Source organism: Alosa pseudoharengus, unplaced genomic scaffold (genome assembly GCF_046254945.1).
Source record: "Alosa pseudoharengus isolate Yale_2024_CS ecotype anadromous, Long Island Sound unplaced genomic scaffold, YU_APseudo_1.1 YU_APseudo_1.1_scf_10, whole genome shotgun sequence".
In the NCBI taxonomy this organism is placed as follows: Eukaryota; Metazoa; Chordata; class Actinopteri; order Clupeiformes; family Clupeidae; genus Alosa; species Alosa pseudoharengus.
Window position 1 is genome coordinate 36,951,918 of NW_027468565.1, and position 26,958 is coordinate 36,978,875.

The window sequence follows — 26,958 nt, forward strand, 5'->3', positions numbered from 1 at the left end:
GTTCACACATGAACACTTGCACACATGCATAAAACACACACACACACACACACACACACACTGACTCACACATGAACACTTGCACACATGCATAAAACACACACACGCACACACACACACACATTTATGAATGGAAGGGTGCCAGTTTTTTAGTTGGCCTACATTTTCTCTTTTGTCTGCCTTCTGCATCTTTTATACTGTAAAAAAAAATGCCTAAAAGCTCACACTGCTATTTTGGACCAGAGTTGAAAGAAACTGCTGAATAAGTCATGCATAAAGAATAAAGATGCATAATTGGACTCAGGTGGTGAGATATCTACACAAACAAACTCCAACATGCACAGCCACTTAAGTCTTGTCTGTGGGTTTATATGATATACACACTATTACTGTAAGCAGGACTCCAAGTATTTTGAATACACGCGAGCTCATCGTCCTGATAAAGTCCCACATAATTAGTCCTAAATAAGTGATCTATCTATCAGTAAAGTATTATAATCCAGACGTCGTTTTAAATGGTTTACAACCAGGGGTTCTCAGTCCTGCTACAGTAAGCACTTTCAGATATAACCTCCGGAGTATATGCGGAGGTTTGTCAAACGGAGGTCCTACCCCTCGGATGATTCAGATATGATGCTAACCTGCAGACCTTATACGGACCTATGTGTGAATGACATACACGCACATTACAGAATCTCCGTGTGGTTGTCGAGTGAGGGGTGGAGTTCACAAGAGGCGAGATATAACGCAGAATATATGCGGCCGCTGTCACAGCTGCTGTTTGATTACAAAGTGTATGCATTATGTAGGCTAAAGAAGAAAAATCTATTGTGCGTAGGCTAATACTTGAAGTACTCACGTAAGTGCGCACTTGAAATTGACCTACAGTATTTGTATGTGTGCTTCGAATAAACACATTATCTGTTTTCAACGTTATATAGCAGAATTACTTGGCTATGGAACCCCAAATCTGGTTTGCGTTGGAGAGAGCATGCACAAACTTTATGGTACCAGCCAATTCAGTAGGCCAACTTAAGACTTCAAGGCCATCATATACAACGTTTTTAAGCAACAAACAAAATACTAACATAACAGTAAAGTGGTTCGTTTTTTCATGGTATATTTTTCCAAAAGCATCCTCTCCCCATGTGTCTATTGCATTTACGCAAGGAGCTTGGAACAAAGTTGGGTTTTCTTCGTTTTCATTTTCTCTAGGCATATTTATGCTCAACAAATATCAGCTCAGCAGTGAGGTCATGAGGAGGCTATCAATGAACAGAAAACCGACCGTGTTGGCAAACAATTTATTAAATACTCCTGTTATTGTCGTCAACGACGTCGCTGTAGGCTACTGCCTTTTCAGCGCCTTCTGCTTATGATGATTCGGTCTTTTGAATTCGTTTGGCCTTGCGATGCAGTTGTAGGCTACATCAACGTGTCTCTTGCCGTTCCCTTCATGTGTTCTATCACAATGCTGTCTGCCCTCATGGACAGTAGCTCTGTGATGTCTGCATCTTTCCAGGTCAAAGATTTTCTGGACAGCACTATGCCACTCCATCATAACACTGGCATTAAAGTCAGATTTAACCACATGGACGCACGAAAGAAACGTCACCGACACGCCCTTTCACTAGGTGTGAATTTTAACCGCATGTTCTACGCTTCGTTCAGACACAGCACATTTACATAATGTCCGGAGGAAATACTAGGGGGGGGGGAGTAGTAAAACAACCGGCTAAATTCGGACTTCCATAGTCGGTTATGTCGTTCAGATATACGGCCCCACTGTTTAACATCAGCAGAACCTCCAGTCTTACACATATGTCTGAAAGCGCTTAGTATGTATGTATGTATGTGCAGTATGTAGTCCTCCACTGAAAAACTCCAGCCAATCTCATCAATATGCAAACCTGACCAAATTCAGCAAAATCGCTTTGATCACTTTTACAGTTTTTTCTGAATGCTTAAACACATTTTTTGTAACTATGGCTTTTTTTGCAAAACTCTACAGACAAATGGCAAAACCACTCACTGAGTTCGCAAAACTAAAAGCACAAACACTGCTTTGCACTCAGTTTGCAATTTTGTAACACACACTTTGCACAACTGTAGGCACAATGGCTATTATTTACACTATTTTGCCAACTCTCTGGCACACTTTCTCATGTGAAAACTGTTTTAGATAATTAGTTCACTCTGCAATCAGCCTAAGCACTATAAATAAGCCACAGGTAATGTACAATGGGTACAATGGAGTGAGCAGGAAGAGTGAGAAGAGAAAGAAATAGCCCTTTTACAGACAAAAAAACAGTCTACATGTGGGGATATTGTCATGTCAGGCCTGGATACGGCATTCCAGAATATATTTTTCCCGGTGCCTTGGACTAGGACATTGCATGTGATGTAGACAGAATTTTGAGAGAGACGACCCGATGTAGACTGATTTGTTTTGTCTCAGTGAAATGCTATTTTGTGTTTTGACTTGGAAAAACACACTTGTGTTTGTTTTGATGTGTGTAAATAAACACTACTGTAATACTTGAAGTTTGGATCCCTGTATGTTTACAGAACTATGACAAAAGTATGACCTCAAACTGACATAGTCTACCTTGTGCACAGAGAAAGCAAAAGCCAGATGTGTTTTTTATTCATACCATCAGTGTGTTGTTGGCACATTGTGTGCTTACTATTGTGATGGCTTGTGTTTACTGTTAGATACGAAAACACCATTTTTACGAAGGTGTGAAGAGTTAAGCAAGGTGTGTTAGCTTTTGCAAGAGAACTACAATCTTTTGCTGATTGGGTGAGAGGTTTTGCCATTTGTGTGTAGAGTTTTGCAAAAAAAGCCATTGTTACAAAAAATGTGCTTAAGAAATCAGAAAAAACTGTAACTAGCTACATCAGGTGTGTGTGTGTGTGTGTGTGGCTAATCAATGATGCCCTTTGATGAGTTTAAACAAAAATGTTTGGTAGTAGTTTGAGTGAGAGCCCCTGGTTTTACGGTCTTTCAGTGACTAAATTGCACCATGTGTTCCTGTTTCTGGCTATGTCCCACGGGTGCTGTGCTAATGGATGTCGCCTGTGTGTCTGTGTGTGTGTGTGCGTGTGTGTGTGTGTGTGTATGTGTGTGTGTGTTTGTGTCCCTGTGTGTGTGTGTGTGTGTTTGTGGGTTTGTGGGTGTGTGCGTGTGTGTGTGTTTGTGTCCCTGTGTGTGTGTGTGTGTATGTGTGTGTGTATGTGTTTGTGGGTGTGTGCGTGTGTGTGTATTTGTGTCCCTGTGTGTGTGTGTGTGTATGTGTGTGTGTATGTGTTTGTGGGTGCGTGCGTGCGTGCGTGCGTGTGTGTGTGTTTGTGTCCCTGTGTGTGTGTATGTGTGTGTGTATGTGTTTGTGGGTGTGTGCGTGCGTGTGTGTGTGTTTGTGTCCCTGTGTGTGTGTGTGTGTGTTTGTGGGTGTGTGCGTGTGTGTGTGTTTGTGTCCCTGTGTGTGTGTGTGTGTGTATGTGTGTGTGTATGTGTTTGTGGGTGTGTGCGTGCGTGTGTGTGTGTTTGTGTCCCTGTGTGTGTGTGTGTGTGTGTGTTTCAGAGACCTGCAGCAGCTGGAGGACTCTACTCAGCTGCCTCTGCTGGCCCATTTCTCTGAGACGGTGGAAGGTCTGACCACCATTCGCGCGTTCAGGTCAGCTCAGGGACGTGGCTACTGCAGAGCTGCTCTCTCACACGCCCTCACAGTCAGCTCCTCCAACTGCAGACAGAGAAATAGGACTCGTTATATAACACACATATACACTCGACGGACCTACATTGGAATCCACTTCACTGTTTCCCACATGCATCTGGAGCAAATGTCAGACAGACAGACAGACATACACACACCCACACCACTCTTTCTCACACACACACACATTCACTTTGTGTCACAGTGTGGTATTTCCTTTTGCAGATATGAGGCCAGATTCAGGCACAAACTATTGGAGTTTACTGATGCCAACAACATTGCCTCTCTCTTCCTCACCGCAGCCAATCGCTGGCTAGAAGTTCGAATGGTAATCACACAGTTACTCACTGTAATGGACATTACTGTGTGGTCAGCACATGGTTATGTCCATTCAGCACACGGTTGCGTCCTTGCAGTTACACAGGCAGTCAATTACTGTTCAGAGCAGTATTTTAATGCAAAGAGCTCTGAGAGACGGAGTGTCATCACTGGTTGAAAATGAGCCTCCTGGACTTCATTAAGCCAAGGGGGACTGAAATTGAAGCCCTTTGCCTTTGCAATGTCTTTATAATGACTGATATTGATCCTTCACTAATGGAGAATATTAGGTGTTAAGGACTTGTTTCATAGTTAGAGGATTATCGCTACATTGACCACGGAAAATATGTTCTTCATTACAATGGCATTCCACTGAAAAATAAAATGCCTTTGTTGAGTGTCACACAAGTACGTGTGCTTGATGAAAGTGCTTCAGTGGCGTTCACAGCGGCACTAGATGAGGGAGTTCTTGCTTGTCTCGTAGGAGTACATTGGAGCCTGCATCGTGCTTATAGCTGCTGTGGCCTCCATCATAAACTCCATATACAACCATCTGTCCACTGGGCTGGTAGGACTTGGCCTCACCTATGCACTTATGGTAAGTGTGTGTGTGTGTGTGTGTGTGTGAGTGAGTGTGTGTTTGTGTGTGTGAGTGTGTGTGTGTGTGAGTGTGTGTGTGTGTGTGTGTGTGTGTTACTTTCTGTTGCACTATCACTCCAGACTGTCACAGAGATACACAGGTCTGCTCTGACTCATACCCATTTCATAGCGTCAGTTTGCACTGTGCCTGGGTGCTTGTTTAATTCCCCTTGATGCGAGCCCCAGGGTCATCAATACATTTTCTTTTTAGTTTGTCCATCTACAGAATGTGAAGTATAAAAAATTAAAGGAAAGTATGCAAAACATAGTACAGGTACTGGAATTCAGGCTTCTGAATGGTTGGTAATATTGAGGAATAATGTTCTTCTCAGTCTGCCAACACCCTCGATGCCACAGGTGCCTTGCACAAGTGGCTATCAGATGACCAAGTCATGCATGTTCCCAGTTGTGGTATAGCTTTCAGTGGTAGCCATTCCTGGAGTGATGGCATGATGTGAATAATTGAAGAGTATATTTAATTCCGATCGATAGCTCATCATATAAATATTTCAGGGGATCAGTTAAGACGTGTACTTCGCCCAGCTGTTTTCATTCAGACATGCTCCTTCGGCCAGCTAAATGAAAGCTGCTTGTTGATCAGGTGTCTAATTACCTGAACTGGATGGTGCGCAACCTGGCGGACATGGAGGTGCAGATGGGCTCGGTCAGGAGGATCAGTGCCCTGCTGAAGACGGAGCCGGAGAGCTACGAGGGCCTCATGTGTGAGTGACACAACTGCCACCTCACTTCCTGTTTACTTCTGAGACAGGTGGGCTTGGTGGGTTTTGTCATTCTAAAAAAGTCACCCCTGGTAACTAACTAACTTTCTTTTTATTCTTTTTGTTCTCTTCTCTCCCTCCATCATTATATCTCCCTCTCTGTCTCTGTTTCTCTCCCACCTCTTCCTTTTATTTTTCCTGATTTTTTTTTATTTATCTTTGTCTCTCTCTTTCCTCTCTCTCTCGTCTCCTCTCTCTTTCTCTCTCTTTCTCTCCTCTCTCTCTCCTCTCCTCTCTCTTTCTCTCTCTCTCTCTCCTCTCCTCTCTGTGGGTGAGCAGCGGCGTCTCAGGTGCCTGACGGCTGGCCCCAGCAGGGGGAGATTCAGATCCAGAACCTGAGCGTGCGTTACGACAGCACCCTTAAGCCCGTCCTCAAGAATGTCAACGCCCACATCAACCCTGGGCAGAAGGTGCCACACCCACAGCATCACTATACCAGTGCCCTTCAACTCCTCTTCTCCTTGTCAAGATGTGCTGAGACCTGAGACTCTCTCTCTCTCTCTCTCTCATACCATTTAATTTTTGAGCCATTTGCATTTATTCATGTGTTATTCCTTCTCGCACTCTCTCTCTCTCTCTCTCTCTCTCTCTCATACCATTTAATTTTTGAGCCATTTGCATTTATTCATGTGTTATTCCTTGTCGCACACTCTCTCAAGGACACATCTAGAGTTCACCCACCCCACCTCCATCTTGGGTTCCATGGTATCATGGCTATGAGTCAGATGGATGTTATCTGAGCACAAGTGCCATATTAATGCTCCCCGTGCTGCTTCCTCCGTAGGTTGGGATCTGTGGCAGAACAGGGAGTGGCAAGTCCTCCTTTTCTCTGGCCTTCTTTCGCATGGTGGACACATTCGAGGGTACAATGAGAACTGCACATATTGTTATTTCATAGACTGTAATATCAGCTTCAAATTATTACACACACACACACACACACACAAACACACACACACACGCACAGACGTATCAAATCCCCCTCTGCGTTTCCCAGGACGCATCATCATTGATGGGATTGACATCGCACAGCTGCCCCTGCAGATGCTGCGCTCCCGTTTCTCCATCATCCTGCAGGACCCCATCCTGTTCAGCGGGACCATACGGTGAGGAGGAGGAGGAGGAAGAGGAGGAGGAGGAGGAGCAGATGGCCCGGCACATCCTCTTATTCCACACGTGCTTATAATGAGAAATCAGAGTGGCAGGACAGGGAGTTCTGGAGTGAACAAGAATGTTCTTTTTGCAAAGATTGAAAGTTTTTTGGGGTGTGCAAAATTGCAGAATGTCACCTCTGACTTCAAGTGTCCTCTGACTTCAAGCGGTGCTTGTGACAAAATCACTGAGCTTCTTTTGAGAACAGATCAAACAAAATAAAACAAAACAAAATGTATACTCTATACCCATAGAACATTTGGTCATTTACCAGCTGTCGTCCCGAGATATGGCAATCGATCGTCAGTGTCAGCTTGTAATGGCTCTTCTCTGTGTAGGTTTAACCTGGACCCAGAGAACAAGGCATCAGACTGTATGCTGTGGGAGGCCCTGGAGATTGCCCAGCTCAAGTCTGTGGTGAAAACCTTGCCTGGGGGACTTGGTAAGAACTTTATAAACAAATGTATTTGTATGTGTCAAAAACAACCAGAAGGGTTCCTTTTTTTGTACACATCTTCTATGTTCTTTTTTTAATAGACACCAAGCAAAAAAGAAAAATCATTTTTATGAACTATTTGTCCATGCCTCCACCATTCTCTTGTAATGTGTCTGAGATTCGTTCTAAGGCATAGATAGATAGATAGATAGATACTTTATTGATCCCCAAGGGGAAATTCAAGCACAGTGGTCAGTGTAGCCTATCTCCTTTTAAAGTGGACTGCAGTGTCATAATGTATTCATATTCTCATTCCCGTGCCATGCCAGACTGCCTTGCATAACTCTCCTGCCTGCTCAAATGGAACAAATGCTTAATGTTTCTGAGCTCAGTGGCAAGTGGAGAGTAAGACTGCCTTTGGTATTTGGAAGTTCTTCAAGACCCCGAAGAAACAAAATAATGGATGAATGGACAGCGAAGTGTATAGACAAGAGTTAAACAGACGTGGGAATGTGGGAATATCTATCTCATGTGTCTGATGTTTGTGTGTTTTTCAGATGCTATAGTGACGGAGGGTGGGGAGAACTTCAGCCAGGGCCAGCGACAGCTCTTCTGCCTGGCCCGAGCATTTGTACGAAAGACCAGCATCCTTATCATGGATGAGGCCACTGCCTCCATAGACATGGCTACGGTAAGCCAGCTACACCTTTATAGACATGACTATGGTAAGCCAGCTACACCTTTATAGACAAGGCTATGGTAAGCCAGCTACACCTCTATAGACATCACTATGGTAAGCCAACTACACCTCTATAGACATGGCTATGGTAAGCCAGCTACACCTCTATAGACATGGCTATGGTAAGCCAGCTACACCTCTATAGACATGATGATTGATGCCATAATCAATCGGCCCTAATGGTAAGTCATCTATGCCTCTGTACAGTAGACATAGCTACAGTAAGCGAGTCAGCAAGTCCCCTGGCAGAAAAACACTCCATTACAGTAATACTTTGCCCAGGCACAGCACACCCAAGCCCATGCGTAGTCAGGGTGGCTTGTCACAAAGAGGAACCCCTCATGATCATTGTGGACCAGTGAAGCGTGGGAGCTGGATATGCCTCATCAGCCTTACAGGCGGGTTAATGGAGCAAACACCTCTGAATCTCTGAAAAAAACAGTATTTGCCATGTACTGTACGTAGTTCTGTGATTATGAGCCATATCTTTGTTTCCTTGGCTGCAGGAGAGCATTCTACAGAAAGTGGTGATGACAGCTTTCGCTGATAGGACGGTGGTAACCATAGCGGTGGGTATCTAATAAAAACAAAAAAAAACATAGACGTATCAAACACATACTGGCTTATCAGCTTGCAATGTTTGATCAACATTGCCTACTCAAGAAAAAAATGTATTACGAATTTGATAGTCAATTCGCAAATATAGACAATATCATTGCATAGTCTATTATTATTGCTGTAATTATACAGTATACAACTTTGTCTTCTGACATTAACTGCAGTCACTGCTCACTACGATTCCAGTCACATTCCTCAAGCATCTGAGAGTTGTCAGAATCCCAAGAACTTGCTCGATACTGTGATAGTTGGACATCACTGTTTTGCTAAACAACTACATTTGCAAGAATATCAATGAATCTTGTTTGAAGTGTGTGTGTGTGTACAGTATGTCTTTGTGTGTGTGTGTGTGTGTGAGTGTGAGAGCACAGCATGCAATTGGATATGTGTAACAAACAGATTTTCTTTTGATTTTGTGTCTCTTTGATGCATCCTCTGCAGCATCGCGTACACACGATCTTGAAAGCTGACCTGGTTATCGTCATGAAACGAGGAATCATTCTGGAGCATGACAAGCCAGAGGTCCTGCTCGAGCAGGAGGACAGCGTCTTTGCCTCGTTTGTCAAGGCAGACAAATAAGAACAAGGAGGAAGACAAAGACAGAATCAAGGACCTTCAAAGTGCAATTGCATCATATGGACTACTACTGTTTCTGTTTGCTGTCGTTGTTTTGTTTTTTTTATCATGCATCATATTTGTAAATAAGATTATACTTCTTTATTAATAAAAAAGTAATTTTCATTTTAAATCATATATTTTTTAAGAATGGGTACTGTCTGTTGAATAACATTAGGGGACACTCCCAGTGGGAGGAGATGAAATATATCTACAAGTATTCTGATATGTTTGACATATATTCATATTGACAGATGGTCATATGGGTCATAATGTATACTAATCTTGGCAAAAATTCAGCAATTCCATTTACAGTCTAATGTATGCGCATAGCTATCTAGTGGTGTAACTATTATGGACAAGTGTTGACATGCATTGGACGCATCATTGGATTTGATAAAGCTATCATACTGCCAGGATTACAAATACCACAGGAGCTATGTCAACTGTATGCAATAATGACAAATATTAGGTGGACCAATTTTGATTCAACTTGGACAGCACAAACACATTAAAGGGAAACTCAAACTGAACTGTCTATTCAAGATTCCTATTATCTCATTAGAATGCAAATATGTTATTGGGTTTTGCGAGTGTTACTTATTGACATGAGCAGTTCAATTTCAATTTGTATGTTATTGCCGGTAGCCTATTTTGTTAGTTTAAAAATGATCCAAATAGCCTGTGAATCGTGTTGTTTGTCTGACTGTTGCAAAGTGGGCTAATGCTGATGAATAAGACTATCCGTTCATGGTAGCCCCCAGCATTGGATAGAGCAGTGTTTCCTCTCTCCAGACAACTATCTTTGGTTTATGACACAGGCATACGCGTGCCCTTAAATGAATGGGAATGGAATGCCTTGTTCGGCAAATGATCAGTGGCAGGACCAGGAACGAAATATCCGATTGCAATGATTGGCGTCGGCAGCTGGGGCGCCCAAAGTGGATGCTATCCTTGGAGCTCACTTCGGCTGCTTCAGTGCCGGGGGTGTGAGAGGCGCACATCGTTTTTGAGAATAGATGATAACACTTGCCCTGGATGTGCGTGTGTATGAAAGCAAATGGATTCCGTGTGACTATTCTGTACGTGAAGGGGACCAATCACTGAAGAAGAGTTGCTGGTGCCATAGCATGGAAGAGCAATGTTGTCAAGGAAAGGACTTATTCCCGATGATTTTTTGCTGACTCGTTTAGCGGAGGATGTTTTGCAGCCAAAATTCAAAGCGGTACATAGAAAAGCTCGCTTCGTCGCCAAGAACGGAACTTGCAACGTAGCCCACACGAACATTCGCGAACAAGGACGATTTCTTCAGGACGTCTTTACTACATTGGTCGATTTAAAATGGCTACATACACTCGTTATATTTACAATGTCCTTTCTTTGCAGTTGGTTTTTGTTTGGCATGATCTGGTGGCTTATAGCGTTCGCGCATGGGGACCTTGACCAGCAAAAAGAAGACTTCGTTCCGTGCGTGACAGACATCCATTCTTTCTCCTCTGCCTTCCTCTTCTCCATCGAGGTACAGGTGACCATCGGTTTCGGTGGACGAATGATCACCGACGAATGTGTGTCAGCCATCATCATATTACTGGTTCAGAATATTGTGGGACTGGTTATCAACGCCATCATGCTTGGCTGCATTTTTATGAAAACAGCCCAAGCCAAGAGACGTGCGGAGACGTTGATATTTAGCAAACATGCGGTGATTAGTCTTCGCAATGGCAAATTGTGCTTCATGGTACGCATCGGAGATCTCCGCAAGAGCATGATCATCAGTGCGACTGTCAGAATGCAGGTGGTGAGGAAGACTACCACCAACGAGGGAGAGATCGTTCCTTTGGACCAGATAGACATCCATATGGACAACCCTGTTGGGACGAATGGCATTTTCCTAGTGTCACCACTCGTGATTAGCCATGTAATTGACAAAAACAGTCCTTTGTACGAACTGTCAGCGTTTGACTTACAAAATGATAATATTGAAGTAATAGTCGTGCTGGAGGGCGTTGTGGAAACCACGGGCATCACGACCCAGGCCCGGACGTCTTACCTGTCCGACGAGATTTTGTGGGGGAAACGCTTTGTGCCCGCAGTGAATGAGGAGGATGGGATTTATTCGGTGGACTACTCAAAATTTGGGAACACAGCTAAAGTACCTACTCCGGTCTGCAGTGCGAAACAGCTTGAGGAGGGGGGAGGTATGGCGCTTTTTAAACTCCAGGAGTCCACTCATCCCAAGGCGTCTGTAAGAAGACGACGCGTCAAACAGTCCAGCCTCAGTCAGGACAACCCAGCTCAACAATCAACGGGCCAAGAGGAGGACCAGGCACAGTCAACTGTGCAAAGTACAGACCTACTCACTCAGGCGGAAATATAAGGTGTAGGCTACTTGACAGAAACAGCTTTATTTTGCAATAACTATTTTATATCAACGTTTCACGCGCGTGTCCAACATACCTTGAATGCACTAAAGAGATGATGTTCTTACATCCGTCTTCCGAATGTTTCCTGAAGTCGAACTGAATGCATGTATTCACTTCTTAGGATACTATAAAGGACTTTAAGCACATATGCAATGCCATGGGTAGAAGATATGTAGGAGACCACCACAAGCCCTGCGGAGGCTAAGTGGTGATTTTCCTTGTTGATCATAGATTTAAAGGAGGGAGTATTAAATGTGAATGAGTATTTATATTTTCCTGTGTGGCTTGTTTTACTTGTGTTGAGCAGCTGCAACAGCTTGTCAGTGAAACATCAGTGAAAGCACCTGACCATGATGGTCCTTTTCTTTACTTAACACTTCAAGGTCTCACCTCATTAAACAGCCATGCTTTGGTAGCCTAGAAATCTAGACGCGCCCCTAGCGGCAGCCAGGGCTAGTCTAGCAACTCTCCGTTGGCTTGTGAGCTCCAGATCTCCAGACTTCGTCGGGCCAATGAAATCGTGTATAGAGTCGGTAGGTGGGCTTAACATAATGATTGATGGCAGAGTTGCAACGGTTTGGCTTGAATTCCCTGCTACTTGAAAACAAATAAGATGGATGTTGCTGTTGGCGAACAGTGTGACACGAGTTAAGCTTTTATTAAGTTGGCAAACGTTTGAACTAGCCAACTAGCTCCGCTGGTGGGAAACGCATGGGACTCATAGCGCTGCCGCTGTCCTATTGCATGCAGAGGGAATTTGAAAGACAACTGATTATCCCGCCCCTCGGACTGAGCACTGCGAACGGTGAGTGTCCAGACCCTACATGTAAATGTGGGTCTGGCTCGCCAGGCTAATGCTTTGGCACATGTTTGGCACAGAATCACCCCTCTGACAAAAACATGGTCCAAAACATGGGAAAGTGAATTGTAATCCCATTACAATAGCTAATTGAAGTTATCCAAGACACATGGTGCATTGAAAAGTTGACAGTTGGTCCAAATAAAATCACAATAGATGTTCATATCTGAGAAAAATGCTGCAGGAGTCAAGTGGTATTTTTGTCTTTTATTAGATTATAATTTGCAGAGCTTAAAATATTAAAATCGCTTTTAACTTAAGATAATAATTAAAATAGATAAAAGGAAAGCCAGAACTAAAGAACCCTGCAAATAAGACCAAAATAAATTAAATACAAGTCCAATCCCCTTTTGACAGAGGCAAAGTTCTGACACAACCAACTTGCAATGACATGTGCATCTTACATGCTCACACAGCGCCATTGTCATGACCTCTCTTGAAAATCCTTTAAAACAGGGAAATGAACAGAAAGCAAAAGTTTAAAAAAAACAAAGGGCTATTATATTGGAGGCATTTGGAATCCTCGGTGTGATGCAATTAGCACATCAATTGATCGCCACCAGTGACGCTCTGGCTTCCGACTCCAGCAGACATCTACCTTAGTAGGCTAGCAGACACCTGCCATGTCCTTGTCCCTGCAGGCCCCTAAGCACAGCTACAACTGGGCCATCCACCCCCACCCCAGCAGCAACGCCCACCCCTTCCCTCTGCTCCCTGTGCTTCTCAGGTCTCCAGGGGGCCAAGGCCCATGCTCGCCATTTATCCTGAAATATTAAATATGTATGCGTATTATATTCCCTATGACCTTGTTGATGCTGTTTGTATTCCTCCCCTCAGCCTGTCTTGGCATGTGTGTGTGTGTGTGTGTGTGTGTGTGTGTGTGTGTGTGTGTGTGTGCACCCAATACAGAGTATGTAAAGAGTTCTATATGAAGAGGGTCAGGTAGACTTTTGAATTCAGTACTATACAATTAATGCAGAATAAGGTATTGCAAATGTTGTAGAATGTAAGAGAGAGAGAGAGAGAGAGAGATAAAGATAAAGAAAGAGAGAGATAAAGAAAGAGAGAGACCATTATCTCTCTGGCAGCAGTGACATGTTCTCTCAGGTCCTGAGTAGAGACGCTTTGATCATCCCAGGCATCAGACAGTTTAAATTCTATAACACACGTTAGACATCAGCGCACCATGCTTCTAGGCTGAGCCACTGGATGGACGGGAGAAGCACCTGCTCCCTACAGTCTTCCCACCACAAGGGGGAGCTAGTGGCTATTATAAGTTTGGGCTGTGCACACCATCTTCAGTAAAACAGTGAAACAGCACCACTACAGTTATAGTAAGCCAGTGAAGAGGGGAAGGGAACATGACCCCTCCAAAACAAAAACAAAAAAACAGCCTCCGAGATTAAAATCAAATCTTAAAAACCACAAACAAAAAATCGAACGAAATAAAAGCAAAACAATAAAAACAAAATACACACCTCTCCTAGTTTTATCTGCAATGGTGACAAGTGGAGGGGGGGCACAGCCCAGGGATGGAGTTCAAACCAGTCAACTCCCCTTCAGCTCAAATCCCCTCCCCTTCCCACCCCACATCCCACACCGAATCCTCAGACCACTCCAATGCAAGAATGACCAGGGAGTGCGGGAATGCGTGCGTGTGTGTATGTGTGTGAGGTCTCTGAGCCCCTTAAAGGCATCCAGGCCTTTGGGCTAGAGTGAGATGGGGTTGGGGTGCGTATGTGTGTGTGTGTGTGAATATGTATATATATATATATATATATATATATACCGGTATATATATGTGTGTGTGTGTGTGTGTGTGTGTGTGTGTGTGTGTGTGTGTGTGTGTGTGTGGGGTGGGGTGAGTTGGGTTGTTTGAGGCTCTTGTCCTGTTCCTAGCTGGGGTAAAGGTCCCACCCCGGGAGCACTCATCTCTCCGTGACATGGTTCTGTGCAGAGGGGGGCGGTGGGGTACACACGACCTCCGCCAGGTCGTCCATGATGCAGGTCTCCTTGGGGTCGACCAGGTTAAACTCCCGGACGAAGACGATGAAATGTGCGTAGAGAGTGTTCAGATGACCCTGCAGGTCCAGCAGCACCGTCTCTTTAAAGTGCGCCCAGTAGATGTGTGCCAGCACGTGGAACAGGAACCGGCAGATCTTCTTCACTAGTGACTCAAACGAGTTGGGGAACTCCTTACCTGCAATGGAGAGACACACACACACACAGGGTTAGGTGTGATGGGATATTTATTTTTGTATAAAACACTAACAAGAGTAGAAACCAGACTCTTACAGGAAAGCTGTATCTAGAACTGCTGTAGCTATAAGGCACAAAGATGACACACATCCCACAACAATAATTATCACAGACAAATTGCAGCACAAAAAAATTGTGAAATAATAGTTATGACATAATTATTTGTATAAAAATGTTAATGTCAATATTTATTGAAGACAGAACCATTTCTAAATGTAACCAAGAGTTTTCCACAACTAGAATTGAAGCGTTCTGATAATGCATGTATGGAAAGGCTTCCCTATGTCAAGGGTGAACTCTGCAGTGAAAACCTGTAACCTCCCACTATTGCACACTAGAGGGCACTAGAGGCATATTGAATATTCATGGATGCAAACCTGACTCTTGGATAGATACATGCTATACTGCTGAGTGAACTGCAGGGAACAAGCTCATCAACTCACCATATTTTGTAGGGAATATGTCTTCATCGGTCACCAGTTTCTGAACCAAACTCATGACGAAGTCAACGTACTGGGGAGCTGTGCATTTAATCTTCTTACCCTTTTCATCATGCCAGAAGAATATTCTGAAAGGCACAAAAAGTTCCCATTAGGTCAAAAAGGTTAATGCCGTCTGATTGCCGTCTTTTCTATATTACTACACATTTTAATTGGAGCGGCCAGAAACCTTGCCTCTTTATTGAGAACTCTAATTTCAATGTTTCTTTCAAGTTGGCTGGCACACCAGAAAGCGTTGACTAGCACGTCAAAACACTTTACTGACACAAACATCTCGTGGCATTCCAGGCGTAAACATTTTTGTGGGGATTAACCCCTTTAATAGGTGAGCCCCCCCCCCCCCCCTTTTGGGCAGGGAAGTGTGCGGTGTTGCGATAACTCTCATTGCCTAGTTTAAGGGCAAGGTCTGCATTCTCGGAGCAGGGGCAGGCCATGGGGCTTCAGACACCACAAATCCTGTGGAATGTAGGCCGTATGCATAAACTGGCCTTGCAGCGGGAGACCCACTGACCACTGTGAACACGAACAGTTACACAAGGTCTGACCGCAGGGCCACATTCTAACTCTAACCAAGTGACCTGAGAAGAAAAATCTGCGTAATGATTTTTAGCAGATCAACCTGTCATCAGGAGCTTTCATCTGGAATGAACTGAGAATATTTTATATAGTAAGGAAATATTTTTTGCCATCAGGACAAACAGTCAGTCATCATATTACACATTCCACAATTTCAAAATATAAAACTACAATATGAACTTTGGTCACTTGGGTTTTTGTGAGATTCCAAATGGTATACAAGATAAATTGGCAAGTTCATAGGCACATTATTGAAAGGAAGTTATTTCCTCGAGATTTAACAACAATATATGACGGAGTGGAAAATTACAGAAATCTGCACGGGCCACCAGGTGATGTTTTTACACATTTAAATAAACTGAGTTCCTGCTCCAATTTAGATTGTTCACCTACCGAGTGAGTCACTGTCACGATGACTGTTCTTGTGTTTGTCAAGACTAGAGTATACAGCCGATTATCTGGTTTTTCAAGGTCAAACTACAAAGATTCAAACGTTAACAGGGGAAAAAAAACAAATAAGCTCTCACTCAAACAGGGTGAACTAGTTGTAGAGCGACCCTAGGTCTGTAGCGGAGTGGAGGGGGGGGGGGGCTTTTCTTAACATGTTCAAACCATAGACTGTAAAAAATAGGTTCAAACAGGCATCTCAAAATGTAAGGGTTGTCAACACATAGATTACATTTCTGCCTTAAGCAGAAGTTGCCACTAATCACTTTAAGCTTCCTGTCACTCCTCCCTGTGAACGCACCACAGGAATCAGTGACGACACATACTGTAAATTACAGTGAAAAAAAAAATGAAAAAAAGAAAAGGAAATGCCACAAACAGAATGTGTGTCAGTAGAATACAGAGTGGTGCATTCCAGGTTACGTTCGCAAAGGGGGCATTGACCCAGATGCCTCTGCAACTGCAGGCGTCTTATCTCCTGTCGAGAAGGGCGGCATTGTCCAACTAGTCAGCAAAAGGTACATAGACTAGCCCAACTCCGCACTGAGTGGACCAGAGGTCACACACAGGTAAACACTGACAATGAGAGAGAGAAAGAAAGTAAGAAATAAAGAGAGAAGGGAGTGGGAGAGAGAAAGAGAGAGAGAGAGATGGAGGGAGAGAGGGGGGGATCGAGGGAGGGAGGGAGAGGGAGAGAGATGGAGGGAGGGGGAGGGAGAGAGAGAGAGAGAGAGAGAGAGAGAGAGAGAGATGGAGGGAGGGAGGGAGAGGGTGGGAGAGAGAGGGGGGGGGAGATAGATGGAGGGAGAGGGGGAGAGATGGAGGGAGAGGAAGGGAGAGAGAGAGAGAGAGATGGAGGGAGGGGGAGGGAGAGAGATAGATAGATAGAGGGAGAGGGGGAGAGATAGATAGATGGAGAGAGAGAGAGAGAGAGAGAGAGAAAGAGAAAGAGAGAGAGAAAGAGAAAGAGAGAGAGAAAGAGCATCTGTGTGTGTGTGAGGCTCCCGGATACTCACGTATTGCATGCTGCCGTCATAGCCTGGCATGTGTCCCCAGTGCAGAACTCTGAGACTGTACTATACTGCAGGTTGATGAGATTGAAGAAAGTTGTCGCTGTGATGGAGGACAGACGGAGGAGAAACCAGAGACACATGGAGGGAGGGAGGGAGGGAGGGAGGAGAGAGACACAAGCGTTTATTCTTCATTCATCAAGAATGTGAACAGAAACAGATCAGATACACGTATAACAACAATTCTTGAACGGTTCTTGCTTTTTATGGTTTCCCTGGCCACAGAATCAATTCATCTTAGCCAATTTATGGATTATACGGATTATAATTACACCATAAAACCTTTCACACTCCATAACACTACCAACACCCTCACACTCAACTCCTTTGTGTTGAATCATCTAAGCTCACCACAACGAAGGCCCTGCATCTGATCTAGACGCAATCAAATAAGAACAGGAGTTGGTATCTTACTGTTGCTGGCGAGCCATTCGTTAAGGTCAATCTCCCTCGGGAGCTCCACCAACTCCTTCAGGTCGAAGTCCACCACCCGCACCTTCGTGTACTCCGGCTCAAGGTAGTGCTTCTTCTCCTCCGTCGGCGGCTTCTTCCCATTTGGCTTCGTCTTCGACTTCCTGAAAGATGGAGAGAGAAGAAGAAGAGGGTGAGGAGGGGGTTAAAGTCAGATCCCAGGATCACAGCATCCAACCGTGAGGGCACCCAACTTCACACACACAGGAGGTGTCATTTAAGATGGGAGGCCGTGGTCTATGGCATTTACGGCGGCCGTGTTAAAACAGCTTTCGGCTTCCCGTGTGACATTCAACACATCTCAGAGGGTCAGCTACAGTGGTGAAGGGAATAGCAGTCCAGTCATAAACCTTACAGCCCCCCCCCCTCCCTGGGAGCAGAGTATCTAATGACTTCATGAGAAGGGAGAGTGACAAAGGCAGACAGTGACCTGAAGCATCGCAGGCTCCTGTGCTCTTGGTGGACATGTCGACCAGAGACTATACGGACGGTTTTCCTGTAGGCAGATTAAGCCTATTAGTCCTGGACTAAAAGAGAACTTCAATGGAGGTTTGAAAAAGAAAAAAAAACTTTTAGTCTAGGACTAGGTATGGGAAACCAAACCACAGACAATAGCGCTCGAGAATTTTTGATGTCAAACTTTTCTGTGCCTGGGTTTTCGGCTGCTGTACTTCAGCTGCACCAGAAGGGGCATTGAGAATTGTGCTGTGCCAACAGATTTGGCCGGGGTATGCCCACACACAAGAGGGTCTGCCCACAGCAGTTACAGTGGGCTGACTGCACAGGGCGGGTTCGTCTGAGGACGAGGGACCTCGTATGCTCCCAAAAGCTTCATTGTGTTCATTTAATTTCCGCTAAAACCTCCCCTGATTACTTCTACTCTCCACGCCCTTATTGTCCATTATTATTGCCCCCCCCACACACACACACACACACACACACACACACACACACACACACACACACACACACACACACACTTCTATTCCCACCATCTACCAATGTCAGGAAGCAGCCTTATCTTCACACCCAAGGGCCATTAACACTCTTTTAGCGGCAGCAAGCAGCACAAAGAGCTGCTCCGGTGTAACCTTTTTTTGTTTGGTTTTTTTGCTCTTACATGCTGGAAGCTGGCAAGGCTAAGATGTATGCAGAGACCAGGAAGCACGCAACTCTCAGACCACGGTAGGCAACTATCGGCTGCATGAGAATTCTTCATGAACCGAAACAATAATTCAAAGGGTTCACACCTAACACATATTAAGCTTAAGTTCTTCACCTAATTCTGAAGACTGTGGCGACAGGTCTGGATAGCCTTGTTGGGATTTAGGGTGCGTTGGTAAATTGCCACTCCGAGCGCACCAAGCACACTTAACCGTTCGTAAATTCAGAATTATCGTGTATTTATTCAGAGCTTCACACTCCAGAGTGTGTCAGACTGAATTTACCAGTTTTGATAAGGGGATGAGATAGTTGGGAAGGTGAGGAGAGGACGGGCAGGACAGGAGAGGCCAGGGAAGAGCACCTCGACTCCGCCGTTTCCTGGTGTGAAAGGAAAAGTGCGACAGCTGTCAGGCCCAGCTGGCAGAGCCATGAAAGAGAAGCTGACCAGTGCCAGCTGTAGGCCCAGAGAGAGACAGAGAGATAAAGAGAACACGTCTGTCTGTGTGTGTGTGTGTGTGTGTGTGTGTGTGTGTGTGTGTGTAGAAGCACCAAATGCTGACTGACCAGCACAGCTGAGGGGACAGAGCCGTTAGCCTGCGCACAACTCTAAGAATCAGAATGAACTAAAACAAAAAAAAAAAGACAAAGATTCAGGAGCAGTTGCTTGCAGGACTGCCACCCAACAGCACTGGCACTGCCTAAAGCGGTGCATTAGGATCCGTGTGAGCAAATGGCAGCTGAGTGCAGCCAGTGAAAGTGTGTCCAGACTCATGCAGCATCATCCTCAGTCATTTAATACGGACCGCAGAGGTCAAGACTGTGTACTGCAGCAGAGATGTGCTACGTCACTGCAATTCTCACGACCCCACGTAATCAGTTCCACTTTCCCCAACACTGCCAGCTCCAATAAACACACTCTTGGCAGCTAAACTTGCTGTTGGAGAGCCCAAATGCTAACATCCACCAAAAAAACATTACAGCGTTTTTCTTTTTTCGTCTGTTAAATCCACCTGGCCCAAAGACACCGGTGGTTTTAGCCAGAGCTTACAGCTCTCTGGCCAGGTCTTTGGGCAGCAATGCCTTTTATGGCAAAGAGATCTCTGCAAAGTTAGCAGGGGCGCTGAGGGCATTTGTGCGGGGGAGAGAGGGGTCTGCTGGCAGCGGAGAAGTTTTCTTTATCCGAAAATAAACCGGCTAATGGCTTGAGAATTTGACTTGTACCACACCATTTACAAAAGAAGGGCTTCCTGGAAAATGACTAAATTGGAGAACTTTAAGTGGGAGCAGGGCTAAATAAAACAATGTGTTCCAGCTATGGCATTTGGCGTGGAGAGCTGCTTAAATAAGTAATAACAATAATCATGGAGTTTGTGAGCATCCGATACTTGGCTCCAAGTTCAGTTTCTGGTATGCCTTTGCCAATACAATCCATTATAATCCACTCAGAAGACTCAAGGGGTTCACAAAGAGGTAGCTGAGAAAGTGGCCTACTCAGGCTACAACAGACAGAACCAGAGCACATGCTGAGAGCCACTGGCTAACATACTGGCTATGGATGGAAGAACCATACCTCACTGTGACCAAACCACTTCACTTGGAGACAGAACAAATCACCCAAATATCTAAGAATTTTTTTTTTCTCTCTAAATCTTTAAGAACTGAGCAATCTGTGGCTGCAAGACAATGCACTGTACACCAGGAAACTAGTCATTGGCATATTTACTCCAGAGCAGCTTAAACAGGTTTGACATCAGAGATTCAATGGAATGCCTAACAGACAAACAGGATGGAAAACACAAATTACAGGACATTTACCATTTAACCTTCATTAAAAACACCCTACGATATAAATAAAATGAATTAGCATGTTCATTTTAACTTGTGACACAATCTCTTGTGCTACAAGGAGGAAATATTTATTGACATTATGATGGAAGGGGGAATAACAACTGCTCATTTAGTTCAGTAGCGTCAAGGAATGTGGGGCTTCCCACCAGACTAATATTGCAAGCCTTGCCCGTACTGGCCTGAAGGAGAGAAGGGCAGGATTCTGAGTGGTACCATATGGTAGCAATTACTTCAATCTGCAACCTGAGGAATTGTATCCAGCAGCATCGGGGCAAACAAGATGGGCTCAATCTTACTGGTTACAACACGTCTCCCTCTTTTGGAAACAGGCAATATCCCTTAGCCTGGCCATTTGCCATCCCCTTGGTACGCTTCGCCTCTACAAGGAGTCGTGGAGGGAGATGAAAATCAAGCGGAAGTACGTAGGCAATTAACTCATTGAGTGCCAAAAACGTAATATTATGTTTTTTTTCTTCCCATGCGTTGAGTGCCAAAAACGTAATATTACGTTTTTAGCTTTTTTTTTTTTACGAAACTAGACACTCTAACACACCTTATATGTGATTTTGGGAACTCTGATGAATGGAAAGGAAATATATGACGATCGAAAACTCATGAAAACGCAAGATCTGGACATTTTATCTGGACGTTTGATCTTAACTGGTTGCCGCTTTGTTTCGAATCAGTCACTGATTAGCCTATCAGTGACATGCACGCCAGGTCAAAATCAGGTCATTTATTTTCGTTGGTTTATCACTAGGTGGCAGGTCTCATTAGATCTCTTCCCAGAAACTTTGCAGGCAACTTCTCAGGTGCTGAAGGGAGAAATGAAAAAGTCGAAGAAAAATATATTGCAGCAGGTGTGTTTTCGCCAGACAATGAGTCCACCTTTCTACTAAGACAAGATGACTCTGACCACGACAGGTCAAAAACATTACAAGGAGTGACTGAACACCGTGCTGTGGAGGGAGCACATATTTCATAAAAGACGCAATATCGAAATTTGGTCTCTGCATTTATCCCATCTTTGAATTAGTGAACACACAGAGCACACAGTGAACACTTGATTGAATTCATCATAAAATTTTAGAGCCTTGAATTGTTGCGGAACGGAATCTTATGTTAGAATGCTCAAAACCCCACACCTTTAAAAGGCCCCTTCACGCCAAGAACGATAACGATAACTATAATTAAATATCATTCTTGTTAATATGAATGACGACGTTCACACATAAACTATAACGATAACGACATGAAGAACGATATCGTTGGGGATCACTTTCAGAGCGATTTTCAGAACTATAAAATGCTAATAGCCAATCAGAACCCATTGAATTTTAACCGTCACATTCATTAACACAAGGAGAGACTTTGTTTATCGTTGTTCAGTGTGAACGCTTTTATCGTTATGGTTATAGTTATCGTTCTTGGTGTGAATAGGCCTTAAGGCTTTAAAACCACTGAAAAGGCCAGATCGATATGTAGCTGTGCATTTGAGGTTTGCTCTCCAGTTTCCACAGGGTTAATGTTTAGGAATGTTTTGTTTCATGCAAGGGGTGTCACAGAGGCAGCCCAAATCTTATACTATCTTAACTATAAGCTTACATCTAGTTAGGTCTGTGTACACACACCAGTCTAACTGTCGTATTGTTCCACACTAACATAGGTTTTCAAAGTTTATGCCATCCTTTTGACACGTAGTAATCTGACAGTAAAAAGAAAATGGAACATTCTGAGGTTAGTTTTACAGTTATTATGGGACAAAAGAGGAAGTTTGGGTGGGGAATGTCAGGCAAGGAAACTAAATGGAAACTTTTGGGGCACTTTGGCAGTTCACAAAAGAGATAAGAGTCACAAGGAAATGTGCTGCGTGCTTGATCCTTAAACAAATAGATTTGTCAATATTCATCTTCCCTCACTGGGCAGGGTAAATGGAGGGCCAGAAACAATGCTTCCTTGACCATGAAAAAATGCAACACCTGCCAACACCTGCTGACCTACAGCTAAACCCAGCTCTCAAGGTTACAACCACATCCCAGTGCCTAAAAACAACATGACTGTCATGCAGACCATACAATGCACAGACTGCGTAACCTTCAAATTTAATAATGAGGTGGTTTATAATGGGAGAAGGATTCTTCAATCTGAAAAGTGATACATTGTTTGTAAGATAAACTAATGTATCAAACCAATGATGATGTATTGATGCACCTTTGCAGCTCTCTACTGCCACTGCTGGCATGGAGTAGATCAATATGTCAAATGAGCGAACAAAAGCTGAGGTTGGGGTTTATTTAGTTCCATCAGGTGTTATAACCACAAGCTTTCCAAACCAAAACCAGGTGCACTCATGTTCTGGATCAAACAAGACTACTAGTGTACTAGGGAAATCAAAACACAAGTTGGTCATAAACAACAGTTAAAAAAACAAAACCCTGTTATCAAACCTGGAGCCCCCTTAACAAATGAGACTTACAGGCTAAAACCCTCACTAGAGTTGGAGTGAGAGAGGGCCCCATTCACAATTAAAATCCCCTTGAGCAGTGTAGACCACCACAGTGTTTGTCAACTGGAAGCTCATCAGCATCACAACAGAGGACAGGTTGGTGAGGGGATTCCATTTAGACTGGTATTCACCAGGCACCGGGGCTTTCAAGCTGACTGCTGCTCTGCATCTGGTCTCCTACCCCCACCTGTGAACCATTCGCCTTCTGCTATGAATGTGTAATGAATGTTTAACCCCATCCCCACCACCCTCATTTCCTAGTCACCTGCAGCAAGAATATAGTGATTATTACATCAAATGTAATGGTGAGACTACATAAAACGCCTCAGAGCTAATACTTCTGTAAGATAAAATAATTGTAGAAGAGCTTCTTTTGTTTGGTCTTAAATTAACTTGGCATGCCGTTCTATAAACTACCAATCCGACAGCATGCCGATCCATCATTAGGACTGATGCCTGAGAGTAACTGCTAAGCTCAGGTGTTGGAGTGGCTGGCGGCTTGTTGACTTAGCATCGAAAAAAATGAAGGCAGTCCTGCCACGGAAACCAGGGTCAGAATGCACGGGATCAAAATCCCCAAAGACAGAACGCTCATGAGACTAAAGAGCCATTTGCGTTAATCAACGTGGATTTACTAACAGTAACGAAACAAATGGCTAAAATGACATTGGCAAAATACATGTTGATAATGTCGGAATACTGATCTAGTTACACAAAAGCGCATTGCCACTGAACCTCGAAATGTTTTGGACGGTCAGGCAAAGCTTGCATGGCAGTGGTGAGAGGGGATGCACATCTGTTGTAACCCCAAACTGTTACATTGTTTCCCCAACTGTTAGTAATAACAAAACCCAACTATAACTGCTTCACTGCAGCGATGGAATACCGGGCCATTGCGTTTCCCACCTCCTTCCATTACGTGAAATAGAAAGGTAGGCTAATAACTTGCGTATGAAATCTCTGCCAAAGCCAGACGTCCTCGTGTGGAAACTTCCACCTCCACAATGTACACACAGCACATGCTGCTCAGAGACAGACACGAGACATGAAAGAAAGCACAAAATATGTAGTAGCCTAGGCTTGCGGACAGCAGATACCATACCTCAAAACTTTCCCTACAGTTTGAAGAACCATTTTGCAACTTAATCCGTTTTTCTGGGTTCTCTGAGCGTGCATATCCGTGTTCACTCAAATTCTTGTACAGTAATCATCAAGCTGGGATGCTAAATGAAAAGCTTCAAACTTTTCTAATCCGTTAAATGCGTTGATAGAAATAGTACAAAGGACGGAATAGATGTTAATTTCTGAAGCCTATAGTTGTTCACTGTCTGTCTGCCAGGGGGTTTGCCTTTCAACTCATTTTATTACCAGAACTTCTTACTGTTGTATTGCCATTAAACTCCGCCCCTCGCACCACCTTCTGCCTATCAGAGGATAGCAGAGGCGGAGTGCTGGCAAAAACTTCAGGCAAAGCCGAGCTGCATAATAAATCCAACATAGTGTTTTTTTGCAGGTCAATGCACAACACATGCAAGAGACATCTATTAATGTGTTTTACTACTACGGAAAAAATCTAAGACAAAATGTAAGCATGAACTTAAATTTAAGCTACTAAGTATAAGTATAGTATATACTTTTTTGATCCCGTGAGGGAAATTTGGTCTCTGCATTTTAACCCAATCGGTGAATTAGTGAAACACAAACAGCACACAGTGAGGTGAAGCACACACTAATCCCGGCGCAGTGAGCTGCCTACTACGATGGCGGCGCTCGGGGAGCAGTGAGGGGTTAGGTGCCTTGCTCAAGGGCACTTCAGCCGCGGCCGGGGCTCGAACCGGCAACCCTCCGGTTACAAGTCCAGAGTGCTAACCAGTGGGCCACGGCTGCCCCGGATACTTCACTTAACCCTTGTGTTATCCTCAAACCTTACCGACACTCTTTATCCTTGGGGTCAATTTGACCCCAGCTAAATAAACACTCAGAAAATGATTATAATTAATATTGTTACCCAGTTTTTTTGTGACAGGTACTTAACAAGAGTGTGATAACCACCATCAAAAGCCCTACAAAACAATCCCACCCCTCCACACCCCTTTATGAACCTTGGAATCCTGGCTGGCAATATTGCCCATCCAGTGTCAGCAGCCCAAAGGCTTGCTGTTGCTTCCCCTTTTGACTTTTACAGTCCTGCCAAAATGACTTATATGTAATAAGTACTTGTGTATGTAATAATGATAATAACAATATGTTCCCATACTATTCAAATAATAATATCCATAATGTGTCAAATATTCATGTATCTTATGTTTCATACAGCTGGGGTCAAACTGACCCCAAGGAACATCAATGTACAAAATATTTGTACAGGACATTGAAAACATATTATTGAACAAATTTCATGCTAACTCTGTTGTACCCTTCAATTGAGGAAAAGTCATGAAACATGAAGCAAAAAAAAAAAAGTGAACCATATATTTTATGATGTTAAACGTTGCTTGGGGTCAAATTGACCCCAAGGATAACAGGAGGGTTAACTAAAAAAAACAGAATACTGTTGTAACATGTAACTTATCATAAGCCTGTTCTAGCAACACATTGAATATTGTATACAGAAGTAGCCTAAAGAATCACTCTGACATCACCTACAATAATTGAGGCTTTTTTACATTTTTGAATCATGCCGTAATTCAAGTTCAGCTGCTTCAGCTTAGTCTCGTGAGCATGTCGCGACAACTGAAACAACATTCTCAACAACTCGGTCATGAGCCTTGCCTCCAGAAGAACCACCATCGGGCAAGGATTCCCTGGTGCAGATGAAACCAGAGAGGCAGGCTGAAACTTGACATAATCTAAAAAAAGGGACTGTAGGCTGGTTGGAGATTCAAGTTCACTGGAGACTGACTACCTGACTGTTTATGCTGTGCAAGAGAGAGCGCAGTCAGTCCTGTCAGGACAAAGCTGGCTGATGGCTCACCACTTTCAGCCAGATCCAGCCAACCTGTACTGGAAATGAAGGGGGGGGGGTGATAATCCAACAGTTCCTCTCACTGGGTAAACTGGGGGACTGGGGGGGGTTGGGGGGGGTGGCGGAGGTGGTGGGGTGAGTGAGGTTGGGTCGAGGGGTAGGATCCCCCCCCCTCTGTGAGAGCTAAATTTAACCCACACCAGAGCCCAGTGTGTGCCTCGTGCAACAGAGCACAGGAATTTGATGTGAGTGTGACGCAGGTTGAAGCACGTGGTATGAGGCAGTCGGGTAACGTTAGTGGGCCATATGGAGCCAATCCAGCCTGCTGTGTAGGATAGCACCCCTACATTGCTGCTGTGCATAAAGTCTTCAGCTCTGGGCCATTCACCCACCAGATGTATCTGGAGACACACACACACACACACACAGGCGCACGCACAAACACAGGCACGCTAGGGTGCATCATTTGCCCCACTTTTTTCAATTTTTTTGAAAATCAATCTGTACCTAGAATAGATTTTTTACACTAACTAAATTAAACTTCCATGAGAAATTTTATAAAATTCTATTGATATCTAAGGGGTCCACCGAGCCTCTGAAGTTTCCAACTAACAACGGACATACAAATATCATTTTTTTCTTAAATAACGGCAAAAATAATAGATCTAGCCCTATAATGTCAAAGAAAGTTGAATATAAATATGTACATTGCGCATCATTTGGTGCCAGCTGTGTGTCTCTATCTTTATTACTTCCTGAGATATGGCAGTTGTCATTTCACATGGATTTTTCATAATAACAGCATGAAAGTAAGTTATCAATAAAATCTTAAATTATATTCCATTAACTAACATTACC

General features: G+C 43.9%; 3 protein-coding genes across 6 annotated transcripts in view; 2 read left to right on the forward strand and 1 right to left on the reverse strand.

The window, feature by feature from the left end:
• The window catches only part of abcc8 (ATP-binding cassette, sub-family C (CFTR/MRP), member 8), a 75,380-nt gene extending 66,380 nt beyond the window's left edge, over positions 1-9,000 (forward strand). Inside the window, exons 29-39 of the mRNA XM_076271460.1 lie at positions 3,585-3,677; positions 3,942-4,044; positions 4,519-4,632; positions 5,275-5,395; positions 5,732-5,862; positions 6,237-6,315; positions 6,450-6,558; positions 6,943-7,046; positions 7,598-7,731; positions 8,286-8,348; positions 8,839-9,000. Of these exons, the coding sequence (XP_076127575.1) occupies positions 3,585-3,677; positions 3,942-4,044; positions 4,519-4,632; positions 5,275-5,395; positions 5,732-5,862; positions 6,237-6,315; positions 6,450-6,558; positions 6,943-7,046; positions 7,598-7,731; positions 8,286-8,348; positions 8,839-8,976 (1,189 nt within the window). The 3' untranslated portion in view covers positions 8,977-9,000. The remainder of the gene's footprint in view (positions 1-3,584; positions 3,678-3,941; positions 4,045-4,518; positions 4,633-5,274; positions 5,396-5,731; positions 5,863-6,236; positions 6,316-6,449; positions 6,559-6,942; positions 7,047-7,597; positions 7,732-8,285; positions 8,349-8,838) is intronic.
• A 1,059-nt stretch (positions 9,001-10,059) lies between these two features.
• kcnj11 (potassium inwardly rectifying channel subfamily J member 11) lies at positions 10,060-11,608 on the forward strand. Its single transcript, XM_076271461.1, has one exon. The coding sequence runs from the start codon at positions 10,154-10,156 to the stop codon at positions 11,387-11,389; it is 1,236 nt and encodes a 411-aa protein (XP_076127576.1). The 5' UTR covers positions 10,060-10,153; the 3' UTR covers positions 11,390-11,608.
• A 2,492-nt stretch (positions 11,609-14,100) lies between these two features.
• mob2a (MOB kinase activator 2a) overlaps positions 14,101-26,958 on the reverse strand; it is a 57,245-nt gene continuing 44,387 nt past the window's right edge. For 3 of the 4 annotated variants that reach the window (XM_076271465.1, XM_076271464.1, XM_076271463.1), the window contains exons 2-5: positions 17,561-17,721; positions 17,093-17,189; positions 14,997-15,121; positions 14,101-14,494 (exon numbers count right to left, since the gene is read on the reverse strand). In XM_076271465.1, coding sequence (XP_076127580.1) covers positions 14,223-14,494; positions 14,997-15,121; positions 17,093-17,189; positions 17,561-17,721 — 655 coding nt within the window. In that variant the 3' untranslated portion in view covers positions 14,101-14,222. Of the gene's footprint in view, positions 14,495-14,996; positions 15,122-17,092; positions 17,190-17,560; positions 17,722-24,237; positions 24,494-26,958 lie in introns of those variants that run through there. The other variant, XM_076271462.1, reaches the window with a different exon arrangement.

What these genes read in the sequence shown, in the direction of transcription:
- kcnj11 (XM_076271461.1), top strand. Translation starts at nt 10,154, where the DNA reads ATGTTGTCAAGGAAAGGACTTATTCCCGATGATTTTTTGCTGACTCGT.